Consider the following 12,094-nt stretch of genomic DNA (forward strand, 5'->3'; position numbering starts at 1 on the left):
TTATAAAGAGATAATTGTTATATACTTATAATCGCATTTAAGACACTTATAACAACATTTAAAATTTATATTATATTAAAATTTTTAAATATTTAAATATAAAAATTATAATATATTAATAATATTAATCAACATCTTTAATTTCCAAATATAAAACACGATTAATATATTTTATATAAAATTTAAATATTTTATTGAAATGATATTTTAATTAAAATTATTATTTTTATTTTGCTTATAAATAAAACTAATTTTACTAAAATTTTAAATAAAATACTAATAAGAAAAATAAAATGGACTGATAATGAAATGCCGCCATGAACAATGAAGAGATATAAAAGGTAAAATGACATTTATTTTGGATTGAATAACAATAGAAGCCAAAAATTTTCGTGCCGCCATGGAACACTCTTCTGCTAACAATCATGAATCTACATAATGGTATTTTCAGTACGGGAATCAAAACTCTGTATCCCTTCAGAACCCAATGTTAGGTTCGTAAAACGATGGCCTAATACCTGCCCCTGGAAAACATAACATAACCACTTAGAAAATGGTGAAATCATATAGTGCATCCAATCAATTTTTTTTTTCATTTAATTGAAAGAACATACACTTATCAATGGTAAAAAAAAAACCAGTCAGATCGATTAAACTGAGAATTAGCAATAAAATTTGATTGAACTGGCAATAAATGGAACACTAGTTAAAATTCTTATCAGACACTTGTTTGGTATGAATTCAAACCATGTTAGGCCAATCCCCTACCCCTATTATTGTATAAAAACAAAGCCAGTTCAATTGATCCAACCGATTGGACTGATTGAACCAATAACTAGAGGTAACTCACTGGTTTGATCTTTGGGGTTTTAATACATTGTCTCGTTCCCATGTTTGAATATGTGTTAGACTTAGACATGAGTATTTTAAGAAAAATAAAGAATCTGAGTAACATAAGTGAAAAGACGACATGCAGACAACTATAATCATATTCAAGAGAAAGTTGAGAAGAAAAGAGGCGTTAGAGAATTACCTGATCAAGCGTAAGCAACGACACTTCAGCTAAGCGCATCATTTGACATCAAGGATTGAAGAAACTTGAGGCACCCATATTCAGTGCAATTAGCACTAATGTATTTGTGATCACGGCAAACCATAATAAGGTTGAGCCTGCAGAAGGCAAGATATTGAACGTCTAATCAATTAACAAAAACAAATAATTGAAATGAAATCTCAGATACAAGACTTAAATGTCATACCTCCAGGCGGTTCAGATCCTTTATCGGAATCGGACGGTGCAGCTTCCGTGTTAACACCCTTTAATCTTGTTTTTGAAGGTCCTGTTCTTGATATGTCATCCAAGTTTTTGCTCAATGGTTCAGATGACACTATCCCTTGAAATTCTTCACTCACAATCAAAGCTGCTAGAACATCCATAAATGATTCTTTGTTGGTTTCATCTGTATTTAGCTTTATACCCTGCTCGTATGTCCCATTTGATTCATCAATATCAGACAATTCGTCGTCTGAAAAATCAGCACTGACGGATTCTGTTGCAGTTGTGTCATCTTCTTCATCCTCGACATAAGCTTTATATGTCAATCTAAGTAATATTTCTCCACGAGATCTCTTTCTGAACACTCCCCAACCTCCTCGCAAGACCACAATCTTATCTGTTGGAACAGTGTCCTGAAGACTCCCAAGATCAACCTGAAAGTTTCCATGCATCAGATAAACAAATTCATAAAAAAGGGAAGAAAAATATAACTGTGAAAATCTTGCAATATATATTATCATCAATAGGCCTTTGAACACATTGAAACTTTATCACCAATCCAACTTCAGCTGTTGACTATTTTCCATCTCAATCAAACAAACAGCAACAGCATTACATTATTGACATCTAATCCATTGACTATCTTAGGACGGACCAAGTATTCATCGACATATTCATAAAATCTAAAGCTCTATCTAGAATAGTCCATGCACTATGCAACATAACAGCCTCAAAATGGAAACCCTTGCTTCCTCATCACAAGAAATAGATATCAACTGCTATGTCAAAGATGGATCATTGCGCCTATCAGTTAATAAGTTCCTTGAACAACCCGCTAGCCCTGCCTTACCACATGTACTTGCTCTCTTACCTCTCCAATTATTAACAGTTTCAAAATGTATGTGTGTGTACATGTGTCTGTAATTTCTAATCCTTAAAAGATAGAATGGCAACTATTGTAAACATTAAATCATGAAGTTAAATAAGTATGGCCGTACCAGAAGATGATCTAAGCACATATAAGTGATATTCCACAATAATATACACTGTTTTCACAAATAAAAAAAGTTTACCTCTCCTGTACCAATTGTGAAATCAGTGAACCCAAGGGAGTCCTTCACTTGGATGCGAAGTTTTTCTTTTCCAGGGTTTGCCACAAGTAAATAAAAATCCTGGAAAAATGACAACAACTTGTGATTAAAGAAATTTTGCAGCTTCAAATATAAAAGTTCCATCCAGTTTGCAGAATCTTCACTAGAGATTGATAGACTCCTATATGGGGAAAAACAATGTTAAGAAGCTGCACCTGATTCCAAATTGGCTCACCAGGAGGCCCAATCACAGTAGTTTGACTGTTCTTTTTACTTCGTATAACTTGGTCCCCCAGGCTTAGAACGACGTATGGATCTGTTTTGCCTGACAAAAGATGAGCACTATTTGAATATGGTAAATGGAAGTGAAGCTACGCATGCATACAAAAGATTATGCTAAACATATAACTATTGGAAGACTAATATATTTCATCCTCATTGCTTATCTCCCATCAAAATTCCGCACATATAAACATTAGGCAACATTGGTAAGTAATTTATATATCTGCTGCTCCGAGTCATCTCTTCGCTCTCCCATACTCATGTTGATAGAGTACTGACACTAGTAAAGGTGAGTTATTTATTGGACCTTGGGTGAAAGTTTTGGGCATTGCTTTTGTTGTAAGCACTCTTACCATAAAATACATAAGAAAGTTTCCTGGCATCTACAAGAGTCACAGATAGTTCTCCAACAAAATCCTTGTTTTTCTCTTCTTGAATTTCCTCACGTTTCGAATCATTTGGAACAGGGCCAACTGCTTTCCCTTTTTGGAAATCCAAAACAATCTTCTTTGGGCGTACAAAGAGTCGAGGCAAATCCACCGTGAGAAGCTTTGTCAAAAACCTGAAAATAAATGTAGGGAGACAAAATATGAGTAAAGTAGAAAAAGGAGATACAGAGAAGCGGTCAAACCCAGAAGATACAAAATAACACCTAAAATAAAATGAAAATATTAACAAGAAAAGAGCCAAAGAGAATTCCTCTGCTCCATCACCGGATAAAACATTTACATAAGCTGAATGATGCATAAAAAAAGTATATTAATAGCAGCAGCAGCGACAATAATTAGAAGTACTAGTTAATGAATGCCAAATTCAGTACCCATTTTCATACGCAGGAAGGGAAGATTATCATAAATTCATAACAGAGAGGTTCTTATAATATCAAGAACGTTGAGGTACAACTACACCAAGCTTACGTAAAATCTTAACTTAAAACTACAAGTAGACTAGTAGGCTAAAATGCAAAACAAATGTCTGCCATTTGCCTCTACTCTGACAAGTTCTAAAAACCTACATCAAGAAATCTGTAATTTAATGACTCCAATGCTGTGAAAGGGAAAGGAAGATTATATTAAATTGATAACAGAAAGGTTCTCATAGTATTTGCTTTAGGCAACCATTTCATGTAAATGACTCCTATACTTAGATAGTCTTAACCCACATACCAGTACAAAAAAATAAAAATAAAAAATGTTTACAAACCAAATCAGTAAGCTTGAATAAATTACAACAACTGTGAAACAAATTGCACTTACATTGAAAGAACTGGAATTGCTGGTATTGGCCGTGCATGCACAAAAGAAGAGAAAAAAGGAATACGTATCAGCATCTTCAATGGAAGTCAGCCCATAAATAGTCAACTCCTAATAATTTTTTATTTAAAACTTACACAAAGGAATTGAAGGCAATCTCCAAAGAAAAAAAGACTCTAATGAACAAAGTCACAATGTTTCTCTTGACTACATAGTTATATAACCAAAATCAAAAAACCATGTACTCTCTACAAGAGATTAGCATGAACTGTTTTCTTCTGTTGCCATCTAATTCCTCGTCATCCAGTAATTGTTTCTACTAATATTTCGAGTCAACAATGAAATGAACACAATAGTAATGAGCAAACATGAGTCATTGAAGAACACTAAGTAAATTAAGCAATGCTAAAATTTTCAAATTTGTCCTAGTTTCCCTTGACGGTAGACATACCAACACCTTAACAAATAACTTCTTTATTTATTTTTTAATCCGTAGCTTAAAGACAGAAATATGTTTAAGAAGGGAGTCATCACAATTACATACCCATCAAGTTAAACAAGCGAAATGGTGATAACTCAAACTTGATCTTCGGAAGAGAAACAAAAGCCCACGAAACAGCTCCAACGAAAGGTTCCGTTGGTATCAATCGCAATTTAACCCAGAGTTCTCCATCAATATCAAAATCTCGAACACCGACAGGCACGACAATTGGGATAATACCAAATTTTAACGACAACATTAACAACATGCGAGCACCACCAGTATAACGAAGTCCTATTTGATACCTGTATCAAAGTAAATGGAAGTTAATCAAAATGCACTTTCAAATTTGCATAATGAAACCTCCATAAATAATCCCCAAGTCATAGCAAATTAAGCATCGAACTTGACATCATACTTCTATAGGAAGAAATTATTTATTCTCAAGAACACCTTAAACTTGACAACTAGAATTTTTATGTGTAATTAAACACATGAATGAAAAATCATAGACAGTTCAATTGTGATTAAAAAAAGGCAGAGTAAGTACAGTTTTAAGTGGCAAAAAACTTACTGCAAATCGTTGGCGCGCCGGGAAGTCCTGCGCTCAACATTCCTAACAGACAAAGGCTCATCCCCTAAAGAAAACTGCTTAATTTCCACTCTCTGGACATAATCAGGCTTCTTGAGATTGTCAATAACAGGTTGTAATAACCCAATGATCCAATTCTCAATCGCACCTCTATAAACTTTCCACAACTTCCCCAACACCATATTAACCCACTCAACTGACTCTTTCCTTAGCAAATCCTTTTCCAAGAAGGATGAAAAGCTTGTTGGAACTTGTGGCCAAACCCCACTTCCCACTCTAACAGCCTCCCCATCGAGACTCCCCGATTTGCTTCTTTTTTTCCTTGAAGTCCAGATTTTATCAAAAGCAACCCCAACAAAAAAGAAAAACACAAACAACCCAACAATGTTTCGGTTAATTGGTGGGGAAGGGATTGGATGGATAACACCTAGCTGAGTCCTTAACTTGTCAACAATGGGGTCTTGTTGGAAATTAGTGAAATTCGAGCCCATTGGGATAGAAGATTCTTGACTCTCCCCATCCACGAAGTCCTTTGAAAACCCTTTGGCTACCAGGTTTTTAGCCACTTTTACATTAAGCTTGTTTGAATCTGGAGTGGGAATTGCACAAGCAAGAAGCCATAATTTCCTGCGAGGGATGAAAAGAGTGATGAGTCGAGCTTTCCTGTTCCTGGGTGGGAAAGAGATGTTGGTTTTACAACAGCAGAGTGGAGGAAGAAGAGGGTAGCTAAAACTGGAAGTAGAAGATTGTAAAATGATCATTTAGTATGGGTAATGAGAGGAAGATCTTTAGTGCCCCAATTGAAAAGTGGGGATAACAGAAACCATAGTTGTTGGTGATGATAATAAACATGAATAAACTGGAGAATTATGTGAAGGAATTAAGCAAAAAAATCAAGATGAGAGTTTGGGTTTCTTCTCTTTGGAGCTTCCAAGGTTTAGAGAAAATGGGGGAAAAATGGAATAGGAAGTCGAAATGGAAGAAAGGGAGGGAACCAGTGGGAATTGTTAGATTGCAAAGATGTGATGGACAGCAAGACGAGCCAAACAAATGGGGGAATTGTGTGTGGCACTCAATGGTATGCTGTGGTCACGTATCTTTTTATCTTTTCTTATTATTCTTTATTTATTTTAAGTATGTATTTGACTGAAAAATTATAATTCAACCACTTTAAAATTCATGTACATAATATATTTTTAATTAAATAAAATATTTTTCATAATTTAAAAATATATTTCAAGTCAATTGGATCGAGTTTATGTATAATATTATTATATATAGGAGCGAATAACTTAGGGATTCAATTTAAAAATATTGAAAATTAATTTTATATTTTCTCAAATTGAAATTCAACCAGTTTTGGAATACCAATTACACTAAATTAATTCTTTTCAATTTGCTTAATAAAAATGGACTTATCTGAAGATTTCATTTATTTTTTTAAAAAGGAATAATAATTATTCGGACCTAATTTTGTCAAAAAATTATTTTATCCCTCCATTTAATTTTCACTTCTTTTAGCCTTTGAACTCGTTTTGTTTATGAAATCACCTCAAAATAAATGAAAAAATTAATATTTGTTAACTTTACTGATGTGACATATATATGGATTATCATATTAAAATTAATTAATTTTTAAATTTTAAAATTATCAAGAAAGTTAAAAATGTTAACTTTTATTTTATTTTATCTATTTTGGGGTGTTTTGACAAACATCATAAATTTAAAAGCTAAGAAAGATATAAAAATTAAATGAAAAGCTAAAATGACCTTTTTTTGTAAAGTTGAAGGGTTAAATAAATCATTATACCTTTTAATATATATATACACACACAAATTAAACCAAATTAAAATATTAACTTATTAAACTCTAAATTAGCTTATTAAAAGAATTAGACAGTAGCTATATAAAATTACAACTTAGCGATTAATCAATGAGATAATGTCATATTTGATACTTAAGTTTTATCAAATCTTCTAATGTGATATTTTATTTTGAAAAAGTTCATTTTGATACATGTATTTTTCCATTGTTTATCATTGTGGTATCTCTTACTAATGACATTAATTTATGATTTGTTAGGACACGTGACTCAATTATAAGGTGCCATGTGTCACTTTTGTCAAAAAATTTATATTTCAAAATCATCCAAGAGATTCCAAATTAAATAACCTAAAATTTTAAAAATTTTAAAAATGATGAATTAATATTAGTTGAGATGATTTGATGAAGATTGAAGTTGGATCTGTTATTCACTAGCAACTGAGTCATGCTTTTCTTCTTACTCAACCAAAAATAAAATTCATCAATCGAAAATAAGCAAACTAATATGGGCTTTTAGAGAACCACACCCCAAAAGCTAGCTATTGAGGTTAGAGAGCATATGTTCATATAAACCTTACTAGAAAATCCCTTACTTTCCTATGTGGAATCCAAATCTCAAACCTTGCAATTGGCACATAACAATCCATCACGCTTTGCAGCTCCGACGCTCACGCGGGCTAGCTTTGCACTAGCTTAATCTAGTCCCGAGCAAACACTAAAATGCTAACGACACCATTTGCGTTACACAATTGCAACTGAAAAGCATGATGGCTAGCTCTGATACCAATTGATAAAAATCTTTAGAGAACCACACCCCAAAAGCTAGCTATTGAAGTTAGAGAGCCTAGGTCCATATAAACCCCACTAGAAAATCTATTAGACCCTTTTTGAATGCAATTGATCCCTCAATGCGTTCAGATTCCAAGCTAAAATTTACTCTAACTGGAACATGGCTTAGTTTGGCTTCTATAGGAGATGTGTTTGGATAACACTCCTACTGGAAGGAGAGATTGTAGTGAGGAAACTGAAACCCCAGTGAAAGTGGAAAAAGTCCACTTTACCCATTTCATTTGCATTTATTTTTAATAATTTCTTAACATTTTTAATATTTATTTTAATACAAAAATTATGTTAATAACTTGTAATGGTTATTATTTAAAATAAATATGATTTTTTTCTAAATATAAATATTATTTAATAAGTTTTAATGAGTATTATTTAACATAAATATAATTTCGATATATATGCTTAATATATTTTAATTATTATTTAACTTTTAAAATTATATTTTTTATTAATCAACGTAAATATAATTTTAATAAAATTTAGTTATTTATTATATTTAAATACACATTTTAATCTAATATCCTTAATAGTTATTTTCTATTCTCACATTACCGTTACAGCTGCGTTTGAATCCAAACACTCACCCCACCACTATTTCTAATCTCACTGTAACAATATTCAATCTCATCTCTACAATAACTAATTTCACCACCATCATTATTTTTAACCTTATCGAAGCTAAGCGCACCGCCCATCCAAACTAAGCCTTACTTTCCTATGTGGAATCCAAGTCACATACCTTGCAATTGACACATAACACAAACCTGCCAATTTTTGCTCAACCTATAAGGTCATCAAACTTTATTTTTACTCAATTCCTACAATATCTTTGAAAAGAATCGAACTCATCATTTCATCGAACTCCTTTCTATTGGGTTATTTATCCACTGTGTCAATTTAGAAAGCAAAAACAAGGTGACAATAAAAGTATTATTAATTTTGATTTTTTTATATGTAAGAAAGAAATCAAAATACATCACAGATAATCTGGGCAAAGTCAAATTCATCCCACCATCCTGTAGGACATTCAAAACTTCATCGACGGCTTGGTTTCTTTTAATTTCTGGGTTTAAGGAGAGATGAAGGGTGTGTTTGGGTGAGTAATTTGTAAGAGGAGTTTAATTTATATTAAGGTTTTCAAAATTTTGAATTTACTTATTTAGGTAAATATATAGGAGAATCTTAGAATTTATGGGTAATTTCAAAAGGGCATAGCTCAATTTCCTTTTCAAATTCCACTTAAATAAATGATTTTTCAAAATTCTTCAAAATTTTATTTAATTTAATACACCAGGTTTCATCATAAGATAAAAAGCTTAAACTTCAAAAATCATTTTTATTTAATTATAATATATATTTAATTTTAAATTTATTAAAACTATTTATAAAATTGTATAAATATAATAATATTCCTATTAAATATTTTTATATTATTTATTTTAATACAGTTATTCTTATTTTTAATTTGTAAAATTATAATAAATTAATTTTCCTAAATCAATTATTTATCAAAACAAAACAATTACAAATCCTAACATTATGAATTCTAAAATGCTAGCATTTTAAACTTCTAAAAATTTAAAATTTTCATCTAAACATAGTCTAAAGGAAAAGTAAAATTATTTTAAAACCCATTTGTGTATTTTTAGTGACTAAGCATTAAAGCAATTTAAAAAATGGGCAGCTATAAATTTATTAAAACTCCACAAAAGAAAAAAAAAACAAGAAAAGAAATAGAGATAGTAACCCGGTAAAGCAATTAAAATATTTAAATTTTTTTTGCAACATACAATGTGCATTAAAATGATGCACATGTCTTACATTAAATGTAACACCCCCTAACCCCAAACCGTTGCCGGAACGGGGTTACGAGGCATTACCAGACATATCAAACAGTTTACGAATAATTCATAATAAAATAACAATTGTAATATAATTGTATAACTAAATCCATATAATAAACTTTTGAAGTTCAACACATGAATGAAAAAGTGAAATGAAACTCGTTCAAATACTCCGAGGTTTTTTTTTTTATTTTTGTTTTTTTTTTACAAAATTTCGGCAGCATTTCGGCTTATTTTTGCATAATACCTCCTGCAATTAAAACCATAGTATTTCCAATCTCAACCAATTCAACCGATTCATTTCACATTCTCAATTCCTATTCTAAATACCTTCTAATCAACTTAATCAACATAATGTCAATTTAAATTTAACAATGTAATAAATTAAATAAAGATCGATAAACTTCTTTCATTATAATTCATAAACTTATACTACTAACATTTTTAATCATTCATACTAAAACATAATAACCTTTATACACATCCTATGTACATGCCACATTACCAAGGAAAATTATACATCACCAAAAGTTTGTCAAGTCGGTCCGGTTTTTGATCTTGGATCAAGATTGACCTCTACAACTGCAGCAAGACGGAAACAACCGTGACGAGTATGCATATACTCGGTGGTATCACTATAATTCAATTTATAATTAAATACATTAAATCACACACATACTTTTCATTACGATTATCACTACTAAGAAACAATTCAATCTTTTAATATTAGCAATTAATTATATATAAATATCATTCTTATTTCTTTATTTAAAATTTCACTCTTCACATATAATATATCATTCGAGATTAGTTTTATCAGTAAATTTATTTCATTTATCCCTATTAACTTGACTCGGACTCGGCGGATACACGGATTCCAACCAAACACACCAAGAACAAAGAATCGATAATCAGTAATAAGAATCGATTCGACACACAAAGTGTCGAATCGAATGTGATAACGATAACAATATTCGACACACGGTGCCGAACCGATAACGATAAGATAAAGATTCGCACATAAGTGCCTAATCAGTAAGCCGGCAAATACCCCGTACTCTTCCATATCCTATGGCATGCCAACTATATCCGACTAGCCCGACTAGTTAATAGGGTATTTAATTCACTCTCCAGTACAATTTCCATTTTAGTTCAGTATCAATTATAAATTCCTTATTTCAATCAGTTTCACAAGATATTACGGTAATTTATTATTCCAGTAATTTCACAATTCAATGCAATATACATAACAATATTCAAGATTTTCACAATTCACTCAAGACTCAAAACAATATCCAATATTCCATAACTCGATTCAAGATTAGTTTCAATTTCAATACCACATTATAAATTATGATTTATTAAACACTTACCTTAAAATACTTACCACACATCATTAGCAAATTAAACACTTAATAATAATAAAATTTGAATTATAATGATACAAACCGTAATTCCGTGTCTATTCCTCGTCCACTTTTTCTTTTCCTTTCCTCGTGGATGCCTCGGTGCGATATTAGCTACGAAAAGAAATTAAGATAATTTTCATAATCATTAGCACAACACAATTTACTTGCTGAAATTTTTATCTAACTTTTACTTTAATTTCAATTTAATCCTAACTAAATCTATATATTTTCTTTCTCAATTCATACCTTCTTGCTACTCAATTTCTTGCCAAACTTATATGTAACTATCTAATTTTATCATATTTTCATAATTTCGAATTTATTTCAATTTAATCCTAAAATTTAAAACTTATAGTTTAGTTTACAATTCAATCCTTTATTCAATTCCAATCAAAATTTTTATCAAATAAACCCTCAATTCCATCATTATTCAACATAAACCCTACTAAAAAAATCTATTAACTTCCAAAACCTCAACTTATTTTCAACAAAACTAACTTCTAAAACATCTAAATTAAAAGAAAAGGACTTGATTGACTTACCAAGTTAAATTCCAAGCTTTAAAACCCTATTTTCCTTTTCTTTCTTTTCTTCTTTCTCCCTGTTTCTCCTCTGTTTCGTCTCTTTCTCTGTTTCTTTGTTCTTTCTATTCTGTTTCTTTTCTTTTGCTTTGTTTTTATTTCCTTTTATTTTATTTACTTTATACTATAATAATATATTTATTCTAAATATCTATTAAATATTCAATCATATATTCACATTTGTACACCATCAACACCATACAATTGTCACTATTTAATTTGTTTACCAAATAAAATCTCATAATATAATTAATTAATTAATTAATATCTTTTACTTAAATTTTAAGTAATTAATAATTATAATACAAGTGTATATTTATACATTATTACACTTGTACCATCTTATCACCACACATTTGTCTTAATTTTAATTTATTCCATAATAAAATAGTACAATTAATATAAATTGCAATTTAAATAAATAATAATAATAATTATTATTATATACATATAATATTTATATATAACTTAAATAAGTCTTGAATTTAACGCATATATGCCGCTCTTTTCCATGTAAGTGGCTTAATTGCCACTTTAGCCCTTTTTACTTTCTTTTAATTTATAATTAGACTTTCACTCTTTATTCGATTTGATCCTTTTCTCCTAATTATTCT

At 30.5% G+C, this 12,094-nt stretch overlaps 1 protein-coding gene across 1 annotated transcript; it reads right to left on the bottom strand.

The window, feature by feature from the left end:
* Positions 1-331: 331 nt before the first annotated feature.
* On the bottom strand, positions 332-6,051 carry LOC105783697 (tricalbin-3). Its single transcript, XM_012609289.2, has 9 exons — positions 4,958-6,051; positions 4,447-4,688; positions 3,906-3,924; positions 3,003-3,211; positions 2,583-2,692; positions 2,350-2,448; positions 1,260-1,710; positions 1,034-1,170; positions 332-524 (listed from the first exon to the last, which is right to left on the bottom strand). The coding sequence occupies exons 1-8, from the start codon at positions 5,734-5,736 to the stop codon at positions 1,082-1,084; spliced, it is 1,998 nt and encodes a 665-aa protein (XP_012464743.1). The 5' UTR covers positions 5,737-6,051; the 3' UTR covers positions 332-524; positions 1,034-1,081.
* Positions 6,052-12,094: the final 6,043 nt, after the last annotated feature.

This window comes from Gossypium raimondii, chromosome 13 (genome assembly GCF_025698545.1).
Source record: "Gossypium raimondii isolate GPD5lz chromosome 13, ASM2569854v1, whole genome shotgun sequence".
NCBI lineage: Eukaryota > Viridiplantae > Streptophyta > Magnoliopsida > Malvales > Malvaceae > Gossypium > Gossypium raimondii.

What these genes read in the sequence shown, in the direction of transcription:
- LOC105783697 (XM_012609289.2), bottom strand. Translation starts at nt 5,736, where the DNA reads ATGATCATTTTACAATCTTCTACTTCCAGTTTTAGCTACCCTCTTCTT. An exon ending in CGGCGCGCCAACGATTTGCA is followed by an intron (nt 4,689 to 4,957) that starts GTAAGTTTTTTG and finishes ACTTTGATACAG; the next exon opens with GTATCAAATAGGACTTCGTT. An exon ending in GTGAGCCAATTTGGAATCAG is followed by an intron (nt 2,449 to 2,582) that starts GTGCAGCTTCTT and finishes TCATTTTTCCAG; the next exon opens with GATTTTTATTTACTTGTGGC.